The sequence below is a fragment of the Phocoena sinus genome, chromosome 17, assembly GCF_008692025.1.
Source record: "Phocoena sinus isolate mPhoSin1 chromosome 17, mPhoSin1.pri, whole genome shotgun sequence".
NCBI classification, from domain to species: domain Eukaryota; kingdom Metazoa; phylum Chordata; class Mammalia; order Artiodactyla; family Phocoenidae; genus Phocoena; species Phocoena sinus.
In genome coordinates this window covers 74,900,801-74,922,519 of record NC_045779.1, presented here as the reverse complement: position 1 = coordinate 74,922,519, position 21,719 = coordinate 74,900,801, and the positions used below count along the sequence as shown (strand labels likewise).

At 48.6% G+C, this 21,719-nt stretch overlaps 1 protein-coding gene and 1 non-coding gene across 2 annotated transcripts in view; one reads left to right on the top strand and one right to left on the bottom strand.

The window, feature by feature from the left end:
* Positions 1-15,498: 15,498 nt before the first annotated feature.
* The window catches only part of FAM135B (family with sequence similarity 135 member B), a 163,038-nt gene continuing 156,817 nt past the window's right edge, over positions 15,499-21,719 (top strand). Inside the window, exon 1 of the mRNA XM_032610155.1 lies at positions 15,499-15,575. Coding sequence (XP_032466046.1) covers positions 15,499-15,575 — 77 coding nt within the window. The remainder of the gene's footprint in view (positions 15,576-21,719) is intronic.
* On the bottom strand, positions 21,019-21,124 carry LOC116742801. The gene has a single exon (XR_004346581.1). It is a non-coding gene; the product is annotated as a U6 spliceosomal RNA (small nuclear RNA).

The following is a 21,719-nucleotide window of genomic DNA, read 5'->3' as shown; positions in this document are numbered from 1 at the left end:
GGAGGATTAAATTAATTACATAAAAACTCTTAGAATGGGGCCTGACCCCCGGGGAGCAGTCGGTAAGTATTAGCTGTTGGAGTCATTATAGGACAGCGGTAATGAGTAAGAGGGGATCTGACTGAAGCAGGGCAGGGACCGAGGGCGAGTGGCTAGCCTGCTTGATTTCAAAGGGCAGCTGGCGTGTAAATTCTTCTTGAGGGACAACTGGGAGGTCGAAGGGTTGGTGAGGTTAGGTCAAGCAGAGGAGTAGTCGGTGCAGAGATAAGGAGGTGAGAGCCATGAACTGGCTTGAATGTTCTGGAAATCAGTGGCGTCTCTGTGAGGCTGGCAGGTTGAAAGACATTGATGGGGTGGGGAAGAAGCTGGTGCTGGGGGTGGGTTGAGGTAGAGCCCCGTCTTGGGGTAGTCCTGACCTCTAGGTTTTCATCTGTAAAATGGGAGTGATGACATACAGGCAGTGAGATACTCACTGGAAGGCACCTGGCCAACCAGCATTTCACAAATACCTGTGGATCCAAGACCAGAAAGAAGGAGCTTGGCTTGGGAGAGAAAGGGGGGTTGCAGGAGTGCAGGGGAGGGGCGAGGGGTGCTGGCATGGGAGCTTTTGGTTCTGTGGTTCTGGAGTGGTCTTCCGCTGCCCCCAAGACTCCCAAGCCCCCTTCTCATCCTTCCAGACCCCTGATGGAGGGTCCAGATGCTTGGAAAGTTGCTTTGAGGGTGATCCTTCTTCCTTGTGTCCAGAAACCTCTGTTTCCCTGGGTAGCATCTGCAGTGTCATAATGATCCACACAGTCGCTTCTCTGTCTTCCTCCTCAAAGCGTGAATTTATGAAGGGCAGAGTTTCCATGTGACTTATTCGACATCCCCGGTCCTTAGCTGTGCTCCCACCCCACTGTAAGCGCTGTGGAAGGAGACGGAAAGGAAAAAGGAGATCTAGACACGGTCAACCCCCCCGCTTCTTGCCTCTCTTTTTCATCTCTCTGCACCCTGGAATAATGCAGCACTCAACACACACACACACACACACACACAAAGTGACTGAGATATTATATAATATGGGGGCTTTTGTGTCTGGCTTCTTTCACTTCGCACAACATTTTATGGTTGGTCCACGTTGCTGTATATGTCAGTACTGCGTTCCCGTTTATGACTGAATAATATCCCACTGTATAACACATTTGCGTTTGTTTACCCATTTATGCACTGATGGAAATTTCATTCGTTTCCGTCTTTCGATTATCGTGAGTAATTCTGCTGTGAACGTTCGTGTTCAGGTTTTTGCTTGAACACCTGTGTTCGATTTTGGGGGGTATGTACCCAGGAGTGGAATTGCTGGATCAGGTGTAGTTCTATGTTATCTCTGGAAGGAACTCCCAAGCTGTGTTCCCCAGTGACTGTCTCATTTTATATTTCCGCCAGCAATGGACATGGGCTCCAATTTCTCCAAATTACTGCCAGTGCTTATTTTCAGTTATTATTTCTTTGTTTATTAGAGCCATCCTAGTGGATGGGATCTCATTGTGGATGTGATCTCATTGTGATTTTGATTTGCATTTCCCCAGTGATTGATGACGTTGAGCCTTGCACATGTGCTTGTTGGCCATTTGTACGTCTTTGGGGGGACTTGATTTTACTTAAAGGGTGAAGGGAGGCCAATGGGGGTTTATAACGTAGGAATTGTATGAGTCTATTTCCATCTCAATAGACCTTCTGGCTTCTGGGTGGAGAATGGAGGAGGCAGGTGACCACCTGGGGGGTATTTTAGGAGTTTTGGGGAAAGATAAGGGGGGCTTGAGTGACAGTGGTTCACAGCTCCGTCGCTTACTCTCTGACACTGGGTAGGTCACCCCTCCCCGGATCCTCAGTTACCCCCTCTGTGGAATAGGGTAATAACAGCACATCCTCACAGGAGGGTGTTTAGGTTAAGTGGGGTCGTGGTTTCAGAGAGCCCACCTGGGTCTGGCGTGTGGCGGGAGCTCCAAGAAGCAGGGGCAGCCTCCCAGGCAGCAGCTGGCGGGTGTGACCCAGTCAGAGGCTCAGGGGAGACTTTGAGGGGCTCCATGTTGGCAGCTTCACCCATCTCATCTCTGCCCTCCCGCTGCTGGGCTGCGGGGAGAACAGGTAAAAGGAGAAGGGAGAGGGTGGCGGGGTGGAGAGGCAGACATATCCCAGACTACATTTTCTCCTCTTCCTCTCTGTCTGTCTCTCTCCCCAAAGCTCTGCTCCCGGACAGACTCCCCTGTCACCAACCCACAGCACCAGAGGAGGCCTCTGCATCCCGGGGGCTGAGCTGCACTGGGAATCGGGGACTGTGGGAGGCTGCACGGAGGAACAGAGGCTCAGATCCTGTGAGGCCTGGGCCCCAGCGGGTTGTGGCCCTTTGGGGGCAGGACTTAGAGAGTCCGGTTCTGGTGCCACCCCTTCACTGCCTGCCTGGCCGCCTCTGTCATGCTCATCTTGTCTAATCAAGCATAATGTTTGTGTGAACTGTTTACTATTTGTCCTTCTTCATTCTTGAATGTTGGGTAACGCTTTGTGTGTGGTTAAGTATGTCAGGTTAAGTGGGAGACGGTCACCTTAGCGACTGCATTTCACAGTGCTCAGCCTTCACAGGTGTGCGTCCTCTTCTGTAATCGCCATTCCCCTCCGCCTCTTCTACAGGTGAGGTAGTGATGGACCACCCCCATCGTCCTGGGACAGGCTTCCTGTACAGTCCCCTTATAGCACGGACTGTAGCGTACAGTAATTATCCGTTTTCTTATCTCCCTTTCTTGAACTCCGGACTTACGCATTCATGACTCCCTGGTAGCTACTACCGTTGCTGACACTAAGCCTTGAGTTAGTGTCAGTATTTGCATGATTGAATGAACCAGGGATCTCATCATGACCACAAAGGGGGTCTGAGCAGGTGTGGCTGAGACATTTATAAAGGGAAGATTGTTTTTAAAAATTAAAAAGCATAAGCTCATGATTAATTCATGCCCCAAAAAGAGGTTGTCATTGTCATTTTATAAAGATTAATATCCAAGCCAGTGTGCAGGTTGCTGTTTCAAGTTTGTTCTATCTCACACTTGGAGGCAGCTACCCAAATCCTTGACACTGCCAGTTCTTGCATTGTTTGTTTTTCCTTCAGGGTCTTACCTTCCAGCCTTACTCCCTGCGTGCCCGGTGTCCCCAGCACAACCCTGATTCCCATTTCCCAAGCTGCTTATCACCTGCTCCTCGCTGGCCAGGGACTCAGAGCCCAGTCCGTGCCGTGTACAACCATCGTGACATTTATTAGCCGCGTGGTCTTAGGTAGCTACAGCCGGCTTCCGCAGCATTAGTTCCCCTCACAAAAACGTGGGCATTTTTATACTGATCTGTTAGGTTTGGGGTTGAAGATTAAATGATAGAAAATGATGAAGTATCCAGCATCAATCACAGTTGTTCCAAAAGTTTTGCTTCCTTCACCCGCACATCCGTGATCCTCTTTGCTTTAAATATGCCCCATCTCAACCCTCCACTCCTAAAGCCTGTTCTTTCTTCAGGACTTGGCTGAATTTTAACCTTTAGTTCATCAACAGGTATGTATGGAGTGCTGTCTCTGGGTCAAGCCCTTTGCTGCCCACTGGGAAACAGCAGCCCAGGAATCGAGGAGGGTTTGAGCCCCTGGAGGTGACATTTTGAGAGGGTGATCTAGAAATTAAGCAAGTAAAGAATTCCATAGGGTAGTTGATTCTCCAAGTATCCTCGAAGAGGGTGGTACTAGAAAGGAGCCACGAGGAGGGGGAAATGAAGGCTTGTTGAGGAAACGACAGTTGTGCTGAGACCAGGCGGAAAACGGAGGACCGGTGCTGGGAAGTCTTCAGAGAGCGCCTTTGAGGCCACTGGGAGACCCAGGCCAAGGCTTCACGTAACCTGCAGGGCTACGTGAAGGAACAGTGAGGGGCCCGTATGCGGGGCATCTTGAGGCCGTGTGGTTCTAACCAAGGAGGTGCAAGGCCATCGGAGGGAGACGTGGCTGAGGTTACCTCCTCCGTCACGACCGTCGTTCCTGTGCTGCTGAGTAGAGAAGGGACCCCGCAGGGAGGGGCCCGACCGTCGGAGAAGCAGGGACACCAGCGTGGAGGCTGGTGTCCTCCAGCTGCGGGTCGAGGGAAGCAGTGGTGGAGGGAGGGGACCAGCGGCCAGCTTCAGCGTAGAATACATACGAGTATCTCGGGGGGCAAATGGCAGGGCTTCTGAGGCCTTCCCTGAGGTTCCCTTCAGACTCCCGTACTTCCCCCCGCCCTGAGCTGCGCACACACACGCACGCACACACTTATACACACGCGTGCGCCCCTTTATCCGGCAGAACACCCAGTCCCTCCTGCCGCACCCAGGAACAGGCCACCACAGCCCCGCTGCAGCGTGCGCCCCGTCCCAGTAGAGGCTTTGCCTGCCTGGGTCCCTCGTGAGACTCTGAACTGCTGGCTAGAGGCCGTGACTGTACCTTTTGCTCCCTGGATGGGTTCCCTGGGCTCCACGCTGGAGGCCCGGCGCTCGGTAGGTCCACGGGGCATCTGGTCGGTATGACTAACTACATCAATGAAGCAGCGAGGGCCGGGTAATCACTGGGCAAACCGGCCTCCTGGATGGGAGAGGAAGAAACAGTGTTAGGTGCAGACGGCTCTCGGCCGGGGGACAGGTGGGTGTATAGGCCCAGCCCGGTTGGTGTCAGGCGTCAAGCTGAACTCGACCACGCGAGGGTGACTGTTACTGATACAGACACTCACGCCGAGAGCTGGCCCTTGGGCTGTGTGAGGCTGAGATCGTGTCCATATGGCTCATTTCTGTGTCCCTAGCTCCTAGTACAGTGCCTGGGGCATCCTGACCAGACAGGACACGTTGGTTGAACAACAGTGATTACAGACTTTCCGAAACAGGGGAGGACAGGGTGAGCCATAGAGCTTGGAAAGGTGTGACGGATAGAGGAGGTGGACCTCCAGGGGGCTGTGAAGAGATTGGGGGTGACAAAGGCAGAGCCGGGAGAATGGACACCAAGGAGAGTGGACATCCAGGCAAAGAGGACGGTCACGGTCTTCTTTGCTAAACGCAAGGAGCCAGCTCGATTGGAACAGCATTTCTAGAAAGTGTTGGAGGGGGTTTTGACAGAAGGAAGGAACAAACCAACAAACGTAGCTATTACCTTTCAAGAAGTCAAAAATCAGTATTTCAAAAAGAATCATACAGAGATTAGGTCACTGAGGTTGCCTTCCTTAGCATTGATTCCCCTCACCCTCCCCTCCCCAAAAGTGTTATTTTCATGACCTTTCGCATTGAATTTTAAAGATTAAGTGAAATAAACGGGGAGGCCTTCGGTATCATGGGTTCCAAAAGTTTTACCTCTGTGCCTTCCATTACCTCTTTGCTCTGATACACCCCTTTCTCATTTCTGTAAATGATTAATATGAATAAATGGGAAAATTAGAAAGTACTCAGGGTCCCATCAACCTAAACGTCAGCTAATATGAATGCTCGCTCTGGGTCCAGTTGCATTTATGTCTCATCATATCTACTCTTCTCCTCCGAGACACATGTGTTTTTTACAGCTGTTGAGGACTGAGGTCCAACCATATTAAGCCACTGGCCTTGAGGTTACAGAGAAATAGGCGTTGGATTTGGGATCCGGCGCAAAGCATGTCTGGCTTTAGCGACTCTGAGTGGAAAGTCCAAGTAACAGAATGGACTCTGGGTACCTCGGGGTTTCAGGGCTCCTGGGTCCGAGCCGAAGGCATTGTTTATACTAGAGCTGGAGAAGACATTTGGCCTCCCTGGCACCTAGATAAGTAGATGACAGCACAGATAAGGACGTCTTCATGGTTGGGAGGAATGGGGTCACCCTTGGTGGTCATGCAAATGAATGAACTTTGCCAGTCCTGTGACTCCCCCTGCCCCTTTGACGGTGGATGCATCCAGGCCAGACTAATGCCTCCATCCCCCTCTTCCCATCCTCTCCATCCATCAGATCTCCTCTTGGATTCCTCTCCATCGTCCCGGGATGCCTTCTTGCTGGACCATGCCTGCAGGGCAGTTTTCAAGGAAAGGTTAATTATGAAACGAACCCCCTCCTTTCATTTTAAGGGAGAATATTTCTAACTATGAGTGAAAGGCTTATTGTTTCTCTCAGTTACCGTTCACTGAGTGTCTGTTGTCACTTTAAAAATAATGTCAATGACAGCAGCAGGTACTCTGGGTGTTTTCTGAGTGCTGGATATCGCGATATGTACTTTATATACTTCACGTGTAAATGCTTCGGTTTCTCACACTAACCCTGCTGGGAAGGTATCACGAGCCCTATTCACAGATGGTAACACCGAGGATCAGAGAAAAAGGTACCTGCACCAAACTAGGAACTCATAAAGGACAGGGTTTGTGGCTGTGAAAGTTTGGCCCCAGCCTTTGCTACCTCCTCTGTACCTAGCTGCCTCTCTGTGTACTCTGGGGACTCAGTTTTCTCTTCTGTATAATGGGTAGTTGGGCTTCCTAAGCCCCAAGGCCCCTGCAGCTGTGTGAGTCTGTGAGCCAACAGCTGAAGCCCCCATAGAAGCCTTACCTGGTGAGATGCACCAACCCCTGGAGGTACCCCTGGCCCTGGAGGCAGAGGAGCTTGCAGCATCAGCTCTACGTAAAGTAGAGCCCAGGCAGGCTGCTTCTCCCCTTCCTCGTAGCTCCCAGGAGGCTCCAGAAAACATCATTTCACGTCGTTTTCAAGTCCCTCCCTCTCTACCTTGGCTGAAAGGGTGGCTGGGAGGAGGGTGGCCATTCGTGTGTGAGAAGGTTGACAGTGGGTGCTTCCAGATCTTGTGGGTGGTCCTTGTGGGAACACAGACGCAGGCTGAGTCATAGCCGTGCTTGGGAAGCTAATGACAGACGCCAGCAAAACCGGGTCCCAAAGCTCCACGGCCGGGGCACAAACAGATAGCGCCTCTGAAATGCCAGCCTCGACTCGTTGGGTGGGAGCCTCGCGGCTTACTTTCACCTCCTCTCCTGTTTACACTGTGGCTTCTGGAAGGATAAATAGAGTGTCCACTGCAGTGGAGCTGCCACTGGGTGCTGTATCCCTCTTGGATGCTGGGTCCTCTCTGGAATCTTCTCCAACAAGATGGATTGTGCTGCCTTGCTTTTCCTGCCCCGAGGACAAAAGGGGCTCAAGCTTGCCTTAAAACTAAGAGCCATGGAATCATTTCACCCTTAAAGTCCTAAGTAGGGGCCTGGTGCCAAGTGCTCAGGGAAGCTCTATATTTGATCGGAAAGAAGAGTAATCAACTCATTCATTCATTTGCTTATCCATTTATATGTGAACTTCTCTTGTATTTGTGTATTATTCCATTCCTCCTCTCATTTGTCCCACAACTGTTACCGCGTGCTCTTCACTACCATGTTTTTTGCTAAACGCGGCGGCTGCCCTTCCTTTAAGCAGCTCGCAGTGTAACCTGAAAGATGGATGTACTTCCAGAACATAGGCTGGTCGGGGCTGTTGTGGCATGTATGCGACATTCTGGGGGCTTGTGTTGGGAAGGTGGTGGCATGGCCGTTCAGGAGCGACTTCCTGGGGGAGCTGTGTTGGACATTTAAGCGTGGGGAGCTGGTCAGGTAAGGAGGACGTAGGTGAGCCACCCGGTGGAGATAACGGATCACACAAAGGTAAGACGCATTCAGAGGCGGTGGAGCGCTTTGAGGAGGCTGCCTGCAGAGATTCTGCTGGGCGTGGGTGACAGAGAGAAGACAGATTGGCAGGGCAGGAAGGTCCCAGAGTTTGAAGGGCCTGGTTTTTCTGCTAAGAGTTTGGGCTGCGCTGAGGTTAAGCATGCATCACTGTCAGGCTGCTCCTATAGCAGAGGTGGGTCTGTGTGCGTTAAGCCTTACAGAGCATCACACTCTAAGGACCCGGATGCCCGAGGGCCTTCCTGGCTTTTCTCTCAGATGGCTCTGTGACCCCGAGACAGCGCCAAAGCCGCTCAGACTTTCTGTTTCCTCGGCCCCAGTATGAGGGGCTGAACCAGGTGATCCCTGAGTTTCCCGCGAGGTCTAAACTTCTGAGATACTGATGAATCTGTCACACCCACTTCCTCCCCCGTGACCATGCAGGTATCAGGGAGGCCACCCCCTGCTCCTTTTCCCTCTTGGGGCACCTTCCACGAGCAGATGAGATCACGGATGTGACCACTTTGACCACCAGGCATGTAAGGCCACTGGACTAGAAATCGGGAGACGGGTTCTGAACGCACCACTCTGCAGGGGTGGCCAGCGCTCTTCCCACTCTGGGCCTCACCCTGCTCAGCTGCGTGATGAGGGTGGTAGTGGAGCCACAGCGGGGCTTGCTGGACCTCTGCACTTTGACGTATGAGGTCGTAATACCTGGGTAAAGCTGATGGTTTCAACGTGTTAAGCGAAGAAACCGCCAATGCAAAACCAGCTGACATCTTCATACGACACAGCTTGAGTTGGGTGGACGGCCGTCCTGCCAACAAAATGCTCTTGAGACATCGTAATGCGTGCACAGCCTTCGTAGTCACAGGTAGGGAGCACTGAGGACTCTCCTCCAGGCTCGCACCCAAAGCAAGAATCCCCTCTTCAGCTTCTGGGGAGAACTCTGCATCTGAAGGTGCTCTTTCTGGCACAGGGAATCAGTGCCATTCAAGGCAGGACTGTCCATTATCTCCGGCTTGAGTTCTCTGTCATTGCATTGAAGCCTCTCCCACCTCAGTGTATGGAAGATGCTGTTACCACCTCCCCAGCTTCTGTCTTCCTCAGGACCCAGAGAGTCGGGAGCTTGACCCTGAACCCAGGAACCTTGGCCATGTCCTGAACACCCCCAAGCCCTGGGTCCTGATAGCTGGCCCTGGACACCACCCAGGTCTTCCCCTGGTGCCTCAGTGTGCTGTCTGCCCAGCTCAGCCCAGCTTCTCCGGCTGGCCCACCCCGCTTCCAGGGTGAACTTCTTTGGGTGCTTACGCTTGTCTTTGCTATGTGTAACCTCCTATGATTATTATTCGTTATTCTAATGTTAGCATTATCCACTGCTTATTGAGCGCCCAGAATGTTACTGGAACAATATCCATTAGTGTCAATCTGGAAAAAAAAAAAATCACTGCAAAATAGACACTACTTTTAGCTGGGAGGGAAAACCTGGTTTAACGTGACCCAGCTAGTCCCTGAAATGGTCAGCACGTGACCCACGTTTGGCGGGGTCAGAGCTGCTGCCCTTTGCATGATTCTCGCTGTCTCCCCGGGAGCTCAAGTCACCACATGCCTTTTATGTGTGCACGTGTGTGTGTGTGTGTGTGTGTGTGTGCGCGCACACTTAGGTGCCCGTTTGTGTACGTGCATTTCAGGAGGTGGGAGGAGAGATGAATTGCCACCCACTCTGGTCACATGCTTAACTTCTGGGTGAGTGCCACCAGCATTGGCAGGGAGGGGAGGCTCCATGCTGGGAGCTGCCAGCAGCAGTGGTGCTTCCTTGCCTTTGGTACTTTAAGGCTCTACCTGAGTTTACGCGTCTGTTACCCTTTTATGAGGTTGTGAAACCTTACGTGACTTCATGCCTGCGTTTTCAGGTGCTGCTTAAGAGGGGCACAGCACCCCAAGGGAAATAAGGACTCAGTGCTGTGTGGGGTGCTTCTTTTGGCATTGTCTTCAGACATGAAAAATAATAAACGTATACAGCACATTTTGATTTCTACACTGAAGGAAAGAAAATACCTTTTAACGTCAGGGGGCTGAGTTTGCTGTGATGAGTGGGAGTCTGGCCTTCGCTCTGCCCCTGCCAGCTGGGAGACCCTGGGGAAGCCCATAGCCTGCCAGGGGTCCAGTAACTCCTACGGGGAAAGGCGTTATTTCTTTTCTTCCATGGCCACCAAACTGTTTTTAGGTTTTCTTCCTTGTCTTAATGGTTGGTACTTATTAAACATATATCATCTGCCAGCTCCAAAGCAATTTCCAGTTGGGGAAACTGAGGCACAGAGAGCCTAAGGTCTTGCTTGAGGTCCTATACTATACTCTGAGGGGCTGAGGTCTCCATCTCTCAGACTGGCCAGCCTCCTGCAGGCTGCCCTGCTGGGTCATGGCCTTCACCACTGGGCGTTCTTGCCTTCTCTGTTCACCTTTATGTCATGGTGCCTATCCTTGTGGACCACAGCTATGACCTGGCTCTCTCCTTTCTGGTCTGTGTCCTCTGATGGCCCAGTTGTCTCTGTATCCCTGGTGCTTTGAGCAGGTCTGCGTGATTGATCCTCATCCTGGTATGTTAAAGGAATGAACACCTCCAGGAGATTCTCCGCGTTTGATCCTAAGCAATTCTGCCTTGAAAGGGGGGGGGGGGTGTTGGCCCACATTCCAGATGTGAACACTGAGGCTCAGAGATGCTGTGTGGCTGGTCCTACGTCCCATTCAGAGGTGAGGCCCAGAGATGGGATCTAACGCAGATGGGGTGTTCTTAACAGCATGGCAGAAGCTTTCCTTGTAGGTGACACTCCCTTTCCAGTGAAGAGATGCTAGTTTTCATTCCTAATGAGATTGTTTTCTTTGAACACGGAGCTGACTCTCATCGCAGTGACCAGGCAGAAAACTGGAGTTATCAACCTCTTTAGAATGGCTGTCTGAAGAAAAGTGCCCCGGAGGGGAGGGTATCCGTGAATGCCGTTACGGGTGTGCAGAGGACCATTTCTGCTGCTTCTCTCAGAGCCGAGGAAGCAGCTCCATCTGATAGGGTGTTCCAGGTCCCTGTGGCTCCCCCAGGAACTCTCTGGGTTGTGCTCTGGCATCCTTCCTCTGTCCTCACTTCCTGCCCTGCAGTATCTGGCAGCCCTTTCCTGAAGCTTCCCCACTTGCCATGTTGTAATTCTAAGACTTGTAATCTTTTGAGCACAGTAACTTTGCATGCCCTTTTCATAAAGTCAATGCTGATGTCTATTAAGATCAACACACCGTTTTTCATTTAATCTTTCAAAGGCCACACACTTTGAAGATTGATGTCTTAAAAGAAAGATTACATTTTAAAGGAAGACGTGTTTGTAAAGGGATTTGTTTCCAAGCTGTATCTAATGAGGTATTGGCACGGTGGTATTTCTCCAAAATAGCCTTAATATTTCTAACAAATTTCCTCAGAGGCTACTGTGAATGTTCTGAAACATTTTTGAAAATGTAAGTAACTAATGAAACATTTGAGAAACACCGCAGTAAAAAGTACAAACAATTTTTCTACCTTAATTGACACGGAGGCCAGGCCTCCAGGGACCCCAGAGCCTCTAAAATAAAGGAGAGCGGGATAGTGCTTTGGGGCTGGATTGCGTGAGGGTCCTTTTGAATTTCTGCCAACAGTGTTGAAGGCAGAAATAAAAATACTAACTGCTTCCACTGATGAGTGATTGACGATTTGCCAGGAAATGACTGAAGCTCTTTATGTACGTGATAATCTTCTGGCCTCAGAGCCACTTTAATGCACTGACATTCCGCCTGCGGTACCCATGCAGAGATGGGGCCTTGGTATCCTGTGGTATAAGAACTAAGGGGGGTGGATTCAAGCTCAGCTCTGACATGGAGCGGGGAGGAAAGCTTTGTGCCCGGAGGTGGGAATAGTCCAGGCTGAGGCTGGGAAGACCCGCTCCAGGTGGGGAGAAACTACTCACTTTTCTGAGCAGAGGGAGGTTTGCATGGGTGACCTTGAACCCAGGCATGACCTCAGGAAATGCTTATTTGACCTTGAGCACATCAGGATCACACCAAATGGAACAGAAGCATTGAAGCCACTAGAACATGGGGGGCTCTTCTGTGGTAAGCAGTTAGTGCAGAGATGCCTGGGGTGTGTGTGGGGTTGTGTGTTTTGTGGGCGGGGTGTGTTGTGTATGTGCCGTGGGCATCTTGTGTGTTTGATGGGTACTGTGTGTGGGTATGTCATGTGTTGTGTGTGTGTGTGTGTGTGTCTGTCTGGGTCTGTACCAGGTGTGTGAGTGTGATATGTATGTGTGTCGGACGTGTTGAGTGTGAGCCGTGTGTCGTTCGGTGCGTATGTCATGTGTGTATTTGTCTGTATGCTCTAACACGTGATCTCTACTGAGCGTGAAAACAACTTTACGGGGCGGGTACTCTTATTATTCCCAACTGGACAGGAGGAAACAGAGGGACAGAGAGATGAACAAAGCGATGGGCCCAAAGGCACGCAGCTCGCGAGGAGCTGAGTCCACTCGGGTCTGCCTAAGTCCACGCCTCCTGTCTCTGCACCGGCGGTTCTCCCATGAGTGTTTGTGTCAGAATTCCCTGGAGGACTTGCGAAAGCACAGATTTCTGAGCCTCACTCCTGCAGTTTCTGATTTAGTGGGTCCTGGTGGGACCCAAGAATTTGCTTTCATAACAAAGTGAGGCTGGTGCTGCCGGCCTGGGGACCACACCTATAAATCAGCCCTGTCACTGTGCGCTCTGTAGTCCTCAGAAAGATCAAGGAGAGCGTTGGGACCAAAGCCAGTGATTCTTTTAAAACTTTTAATTTTGTATGGGCGTATAGCCGATGAACAATGCTGTGATAGTTTCAGGCGCACAGCAAAGCGACTCAGCCATACATATACATGTATCCTTTCTCCCCCAGACTCCCCTCCCATCCAGGCTGCCATGTAACATTGAGCAGAGTTCCCTGTGCTATAAAACCCGTGGTTCTGGATTCCTGCAGATTCCTGCACCTCCTGCAAAGTGGACCTAGTACAGTTACCGGCAAAAACAATGTAGAGTTTTAGAACTGACATTTTAAATGTGAGCTCATCATCCTCATTGAATTGGTGTTTGGCTATAGTGAATCACATGGTATTAAAAACGAAAAGGCAGCTTCCCCACCAAGAAGCTGTGTTTGCATCTCCATGTTCCAGGATTGCATCCTATTAGTTCCTGAACAGTGGGAGGGTAGGGTGCATCTTCCCAGGAGGAAATATTCTGTACGGTATTCTCTATGTATTACATATTTTTTTCTTCTAAACATTAATTCCACCCCCAACCCCCCCCACAAAAAAAAACCCACTGTCTCAGCCCTTCTGCAAGTAAGGACTGGCGCCAGAAAACCAAAGCGATGGGCTCCCAGGTCAGTGTTCTTGCCTCATGTGGCATGGATGCTCCCCTGCGTGAATCAGAGTCAATACTACCTGCCTCAGAGAGGTTTGGGGGGCGTGTGAAGTGATGAATGGAAATCCCCGAACAGTGCTTCGCCTGTGGGTGTAGGGGTGTCCTGTTCCTGCGCTCCCTTTGATCCTCCATAAGCTCCCCCCAGGAGCAGAGATCATGGGGGTTCAGGCATTTCCGGGACAGACAACCACAAGCAAGGGTGTCAGATGTCTTTGCCAGCTCTGCAGTGTTTTAAGTATTGAGACTGAGTGGGGTGGTGAGAAAGAGGGGAGATGCAGTGGTTGCTGTTGAACGTGAAAACGAAATGAAGCCCAGAGTGGCTCTGTTTGCTGGCCCCTCCACTGGCCTTTTACTAGAAATGCCTTGAAATTGAAATTGAGTGGCGGGTTCTGACCTTGACTGGCTCCGATGCATTCGGCAGGACCGGGGAGCGCCTCGATGGGTCACGCATTGGGAAAATAGGTTTTCAGTACTTTTTCTGAGTCTGGCTTTTCCAGGCTCATCGGCTTGAAATTCCATCCTGCAGAATTTATAGAGGTTGGGTCCTAGGATCTGCTGCATTTTAACGTGGTCTGCGGAATCCTGTGTCTTTAGAAATGTTGCCCCGGATGGCACCCTTGCCAGAGCTGAGATGCAGCTAAGGCCTTGTTAATCCCTTGTGCTCTTCTTATTCTTGGGAGCTGGCCGAGCATGGCCCCACTAGCTGCAGTGAAGTTGTGCTCTGAACCCCAGTGATGGTGGTCTGGTCCTCAGGCGTCTTGGGGGCAGAAAGAAGAGGGGCTTTGAAAGGAGACTTAGGTACCAACCACTGCTTGCCAGCTAGGAGAGACCACATTTCCTCTTACTCCCCCCGCCCCCCTCTTATTCTCTCCCCTCCCCAAGATCATGCCGGCTGCTACCTATTTAGAACCTTCTAGTTCCCCCAGAACCTGCTCAATTGCAAGGAATTGCAAGTAATTATCTCCTTTCCTCCTCCTAGGGAGCTTGTGCTGTCCCATTACACATGGTAGTAAACTGAGGCTGCTTACCAAAAGTACACACCACTAGAATATTCTGGAGTCACAAAGGGGCTCCAGGTTAGAGACTTTCTGATCCTTTTCCTTGTCTGCCCTATGGGGCAAGAACTTTTATCACAACATTCTTCTTGGACAGAATCAGACGACTCACATAAAATATGCAGCACCGGGCTTCCCTGGTGGCGCAGTGGTTGAGAGTCCGCCTGCCGATGCAGGGGACACGGGTTCGTGCCCCGGTCCGTGAAGATCCCACGTGCCGCGGAGCGGCTGGGCCCGTGAGCCACGGCCGCTGAACCTGCGTGTCCGGAGCCTGTGCTCCGCAACGGGAGAGGCCACAACAGTGAGAGGCCCGCGTACCGCAAAAAAAAATGCAGCACCAAGAATACACAAAATGCTCAGTAAAAGTCAGTTGCTTTTTCTTCTCCAAATCTCTGACATCTAGGTGATTTCATATCCTCAGAAAATCCATCCTGCCTTGAGTCTCCCTGTCAATTTGTTTCTCATCCTAGACTGGGAATATTTAAATGTTGTACCCTTTCATCTTTCCTATCCAACCTTCTTATTATTGGCCCAGGGTGTCCCGGCTTGGAAAATCAACAGCCTGTCACGTTGGGTTCAGCATCTGCTTGGCGATAGCGCCTACTGCCTCTGCTTCCCCTGCTCGGTAGAAAACTTTTGTCCTTGCACTCCAGGCACCTTAGATCTTTAGAGGCTACGTTTATACTGACAATGATAGAACCATCTTCATTCATTATTATTAATCATTATTAATTGTCTCTTACATTTATGAACTTTTTGCTACATGTTGGGAACTGTGCAAAGTGCTCTATGTGGCAGATTTATTTAATCTCCCCATTGTCTATCAGAGTTATATGCCATTACCAGTCCTCCTGTTACAGATGAGGAAACTGAGGATGGGATAGGTTCCGTTGACTTGCTCAGGGTCACACAAGTAGAGAGTGGAGGAGTGGGGATTCTTGCTCTGTTGGCCGTGAAGCATGTGCTCGTAGCTGGGATGCCCGTGCCTCCAGGTGCTGACAGGTAAGGAAGGGCAGGGAACTAGCCCAGCTTTAGAATTAGTGTATCTGGGTCTGAGTCCCAGTTCTTGGAGGTGTGAGCTGTGTGACATCCTGTAAGTTACTTCATCTCTCTGTGTCTTTCCTATAACAGGAACCCCTGGGTGATGGTGTCCAGTGGACACGTCATGGTCCCGTTGGCCAGATACCCTTGTCCATCTACGTCAGTGCTGTTTGAGTTCCAGTTGTAGAAGCCCAGGCTCTCTGTGTTTGGCTGATGTGATCTCAAGCTGTTCATTTCCCTCTTGTTTTTTAGGTAATGAACCAAAAAGATCATGTCTGAGGTACAAGGAACGGTTGAGTTTTCTGTAGAGCTACATAAATTTTATAATGTGGATCTCTTTCAGAGAGGGTGAGTATGCTTTCACTATTTGTATTTGTTTACATATTTTTTGTTTTATTTTTTCTCTGGCAGATCCTGGTGGTGAGGACAGGTCATAGGAAATTTTGGGTTAATGAGGAAAGAATTTGTATTATTTTTCCTGCCAAGTGGAAAGTCCAAACTTTTAGTGCATTTGAGAATAAGCCATAAATTGACAAACGCCAGAAAATGCTAATTTCTCTCATCCTCCTGCACGTCTTCCTACTTGCTCTTTCCATTAAATCTGTCAGTCAGTGTTAAAGGAAAGTGAATTTATGGGAAATGAAGCTTGCCTGGGTAGCTCTGATAAAAAAGGTGTCTGTAGGATCAATTTTTCTAGGGGCCATCTCCCCAAACCACATATCATAAAACCTGTACCCAGATCTCTCAAAAACTGAGAATTTACAATGTCTTATTTATTTATTTATTTATTTATTTATTTGCGGTACGCGGGCCTCTCACTGTCGTGGCCTCTCCCGCTGCGGAGCACAGGCTCCCGACGCGCAGGCTCAGCGGCCACGGCTCACGGGCCCAGCCGCTCCGCGGCATGTGGGATCTTCCCGGACCGGGGCGCGAACCCGCGTCCCCTGCAACGGCAGGGCGGACCCTCAACCACTGGCGCCACCAGGGAAGCCCCACATTAAAAAAAATGTCTTTTTTAAATCCACAATTAAAATGTAGCTGCTCCTGCTTTTTCAGGATGTACTCTGAATTTGGCATTTTCCGTGCATGCTCTCAGTAAGTCCCACACTGAGATGGAATCACCAGTTCATCCGAGCCCAACACTTTGAGATATGTGAACTTACATATGGATCTGTAACCATAATTATTAATAATGAACCTCTTCTGCACTGTATATTGACCATCAGATATTGACTAAAGCTCGTATGAAATCGTCATCGTTAACAAGACATTTCAAAATGGCACATCCAGAACACAAAGAGAGCCCTGTGCAGGCGGAAAGGGAGGTTGAAAATGAATATGGAAATCATGAATTATCCGATAGCCTGCGGTGCTCTTCTCTTCTTTCCAGATCTATGTGGTTTGGGGAAGCATCTCGTTTAGCTGCATTCACTGCTAAGTCTAATGTTGAATAGTCTGAATTAAAACCAGACTATTGAATCACTGTTTTGTGTATGTCTATATATATATATATGTGTGTGTGTGTATTTTAACATGCATAAATATTATATATAATTTTAATTATTGTATATTACTGTATAATATTACCAGTGTATATATATAATATATTATATATGTTATGTATATAATTAATATTACTGTGTATGTATATATTACAAAAGTTACGTGTTCCATCAATACATAAAATAATTATTTTTAAAACATGAATTATCACATTTCTTATCTTTTAAAATACCTTTTCTTGTGTTTATAATGCATACTATATACAAGTAGAACTGTACATGTATATGATTTATAAATAAATATACATATATTGGGGTTGCATGCCCAAAAACGTTTTTACTGGTAAACACGCAAATCAACCGTTGGAGACCACTGGTCCATCTAGCAGAGCAAGGAGAACTCTCACGACTTTCTTCTAGCTCTTAATGCTACTATTTCATGGTGTCAAGGAGTGTGGAAATCGAGGCACACACGTCGATGTGGATGAGGGCATACCTGTATGGTCAAACTTGCTTGAGGGTGGGTTTCATTTCAGCTACCTCCATGAACAGGCTAGGGCATCTTTTGGATGAAGGCAATTAGACCTCTCGGGGGTGGAGGGAGTGCTAGGATCTCTAAGGTCCCATCTGCAATAAGACCTTGACGTGAATGGTCCCCAGCCCCCTGGATTCTGCCTACAGGGAGCTGTGGACAGGCTGGGCATGATGCCAGCCAAGATTCTGCATCTGCCAGGGGAGTATCTGACGGGCGTGGTCCCTGATGCTCAAGGACCAAGGAATTTTCCACTCTGAATCCTACAGGAGCCATGAAGATGGTGAAATGTAATTACTTTCCTAGCAAGCACTCCGTGGGGATGTGATAGCTGCAGTCCAGACCTAGTAGGCAAGGTGGGGGCCTGGGTGAAAGAAAGTGGATGATCTCCTGGTGTCATTAAAGAGAAGGAAGGTGGGATTTGGGGAAGCTGGCCCTTTTTGGGGGGGTGTGAGGATATATGATTAAATGTGTGCTCCATACTGTCCTTGGGATGGTAGAAATCAGAGCTGGGGCTTGCAAAGGGAGGAGAGCGCCCTTCTTTGGATTGCGTTTGGCTGTGGTCATCCAAGTTCCACCTGGCTTCTCCAGTTGGTGAGTAGTGCCTATGGACCTGTTTTACAAATGTGCTAGCTCCTTTACCCCATCTGCCCAGATAGACACCCCTTCTTGATTTGTTGTGAGATGTTGTGTTGGAACCGCATGGATACAGAACTGAGAATATTGAGTAAGGATTTGCCCTGATCAGGGAGTTACTTGCTTATAGCACATTTATATTTGTCGGTAGTTTTTCTAGTCCCAGAATGCATGCTGCTTTTTGGTGATGTTTGCTTTGAACAGTCAACTTGCATTTATGCAAGGTCTGTGTTGACTGAGGTGAATTCTCAAAGGAAAAGCGTATCTGAAACCAGTCAAAAGCGTCATGAATTGTCACTCCTGTACTTGGCAGTGATAAAAAGCCAGAGGCAGGGAGGCACTTGGGAGCCTGGCTTTGGGGTCAGACCTGACTTTGAAGCTAAACTCTGCCACTTATAAGCTCTGAGAACATGTCCCTTTAAAACCAGTTATCACTCTGAAATGGTGATGACAAAGTCTATCTCGTGGGGTAATCAGAATGGTTATGGCACTAGTTGCATTAATTAGTATATGCAGAGCAGCTCGCATGGAGCCTGGTATCTAGTAGATGCTATCTAAGTTGTCACTTCTACTAGTAAATCCTGGCTTCCAATCCGTCCTTAACACCATTAGCAGAGTTATTACCCCAAAGGGTCGTTGAGACCATCTTGTTCTCACTCCTCAGCCCAGTGCTCAGAGACTGAACGGTTTGAACTTAAACTTCTTCTGTCTTACTGTCTGTACTCAGACCATTCTTGACCCTCCCCCCCAATATCTGCCTTGAAAATTCTACCCTCTGCAAGTTCCCGCTCAAATATAACCTCCTCTCCAAACCACTTCTGAATATTGATTGATGTTCACCTACTGTACTCGGCCCAGTTTTTATGAATCCCTCTTCTCCCTGTTTCTAAAGCGTACCTCATGTGTTTTATTCTGTCATCCACTCACACATGCATGACCGCAAACACCAGTAAGCATACGTTATTGGCTTAGGCTCCGTAAGGATGAAGGTGAAAGATATTCTGCCTTCAAAGTGTTTACCAGCTAATGAGGGAGATGGATACATACATAGAAAATGACCTTGGTGTGTGATACGGTCTATAACAAAGACAGATTTGGGTGCTGTGCTGTGAAACGGGAGCAGGAAGCCAGTCTGTGGGCAGAGTCAGAGAAGGTGTCTCGGTAGGAGATAAGCTATCATTTGAAAGCTGGGTGGGCGTTGGCCGAGCAGAGGACCTGGAAGTGCGGGACCGGAAGGGCTCAGCGGTGTCAGGAAGCAGAGCCAACCTGAAAGACCAAAGTGCAGTGAAGAGTAGGAATGGAGAAGTGGATGGGGTAAGAGGGTTACAGCCTATCTTTTACTGGACGTGTGATTATAGAGATATTCGTGTCAACTGCCACACACTTTCTTAGATTGCCGTGCGCGCGGAGGGCTGGGCTGAAAAAGGGAATGATAGTGATGTCACGTGTGGCTTTAACTTCTTCTCAGCTGGATCCAAGCTCCTTCAGGCTAAGGACTCCCTCTTACGTAACTTCATATGGCCAGTGCCCAGCATAGAGCCTGGTGCACCCTGACAGATCAAGCACAGCTTAGGTATGGGGTCACGTGGATCTTCATTAAATGATAGTCATAAAGATAAAACAGTCCCTTCTTTCATTATATGGTTGTGACGTCTCCTCTTCCCCAATAGGAGACTGGATCTTAACACATGCCTTTGCACATGCCTTCTGCTCAGGACCCTATAGAGATGCCACCCTAGCCTTCTAGCATGGGTTCTGGGAGCCAGAAAGCAAAAGGGAAGCTATTATTTCATTTACAATAATTTTCTCATAAGGAGATGCTTAAGTGAACAATTAATTATAAAACCCATTGCCTGGATACGTGTAAGTTCATTAATATATTAATAATTCGTACCTGCTTATGAGAGCATGAACCTTCATTTCTAACAGTGTTAGCTGAAAGGGAGCTAACATTTGTCCTTGAAATGAATTCAGATTTCATTTTCAGTCTTAATTCAGACAAGGCTCTGAATCAAAGTGGTTTTCTTTCCTGAGTGAAGGTTTTCATTGATGTTCAGATTCCACCTCCTTCTTTCCTCCACCCCTTCTCTACAAGGTCATTTAGAAGATTTTCCCTACTCAGAGGTTTTTAGATGATTTTACATATAAATTCTGTACCTGCCCACAGAGTAGTTGCACAAAAAAGAACTATAATCGATATGATCCGATCTTATGTGGAAGGTCCAATGCTCGTAGAAATGTTAGGATTGAAATCCCCTCAGAGCAACTCACCTGCCTTGTCTCTACCGGAGTGAAAACGGCTCCAAGTTAAGTGATTCCTGAAAGAAAATCCCATCTTGCGTTTATGCCCTGACATCCCCACTGTGGCCTGATGCCCACCCAGCGACAGCTAAGCTCCCTGGGAAATTAGCTAACCAGCCCTGATGTGCCTTAATAGACTCAGAAATACAATTACCTTTGCTTGCCAGAGAGCACTTCATTGATTTGTCTGGTTCTGTCAGAAACAATCCTTTCCTTTCCTTCTCTTATTAAAATATGTTGGGATCCTTTTCATTCATTCCTACCCTTTTGAAAGGGAGTGGGGATTACACATGGTATGATTTGGGATTTTTATCACTTGCAGCCAGGGGTTCCATCTAGCACAAGGAGGGTGGATAGGCTCGACGATCTTTAAGAGTCTTTCTGTGAAATTCCATGATTAATTATTTTCATAAAAATTTGATCTCTCTTTCCCATAAAATGCATTTTTTTTCTCCCCACGATAAGTTTTTTAAATATCTGTTTAAGTAATACTGAGGATAAACAAGAATATAATTATTATAAATGTGGCTTGTTTAGTAAAACTGCTGTTTAAGAACCAGTGATGTACTGACAGTAATAAAGGGATTTATGTCCCTCAAATATTTGTCTCAATGTCGTTCTTTGAAGCGATTTAACTCTCACCATCTTTAGAAGTCTCCATTCAAATATTTTTACTTTGCTAGGTTTTACTTCTTGGCTACATATTTAGGCATATAGGCCTCTCTGGGAAACATCAGTACTCAAGGTGTGGGGGTGGTGTGGTGTGTGTGTGTGTGTGTGTGTGTGTGTGTGTGTGTGTGTGTGTGTATCATCAGACCTCAGAAATATGGAACGCTTCATGAATTTGCGCGTCATCCTTGTGCAGGGGCCATGCTATCTTCTCTGTATAGTTCCAGTTTTAGTATATGTGCTGCCGAAGCGGGCACTAAAACGGCATTTTAAATAGTTATTCCTATGGAGAGTGAACAGACGTCAGTTGCCCAAGGGCTTATGTAGATGGACCTCCTGGATTATTTTTCTAGCAGATCCACATTCCTGTTAACAATTACCCTGTCCCATTTTTTTTTTCCTGTTTTTTTCCCTTTGAATCTGTGACTTCATAAGCCTGCTGCTTTAAGCCTTTTATCCTCTTAACCCCTGGCTGAGGACATGCTCAGCAGATCTGTAAAGAAAAAGCTCCTTTCAGGGGGCTGAGAGTTGACCTGCAGAAGATTAAAATGTCTCTGGTGAGGCTCAGAACCACCCACAGGGCCTAATAACCTCGGGGAGGAATAAAGGCGGAACAGAAAGCCAATGAATAGTGTGGTCCTTTCTAGTTTTGTGCTCACAGGTCCTCGCTCAGGCCTCTCAAGGAGAACGACAGGGCACGTGGTCATGGACGTGGTGTAGCGGGCAGAGCAGAGACCCAGATCTGGTCTAAGACAGAGAGACCTTGGATCTATTTCCACGTCTTCTGCAACTAGCCGGGTACCCGTGGGCGAGTTACTTTCTCGGTTTCCTTACTTGTTTTGCAGGATCTCT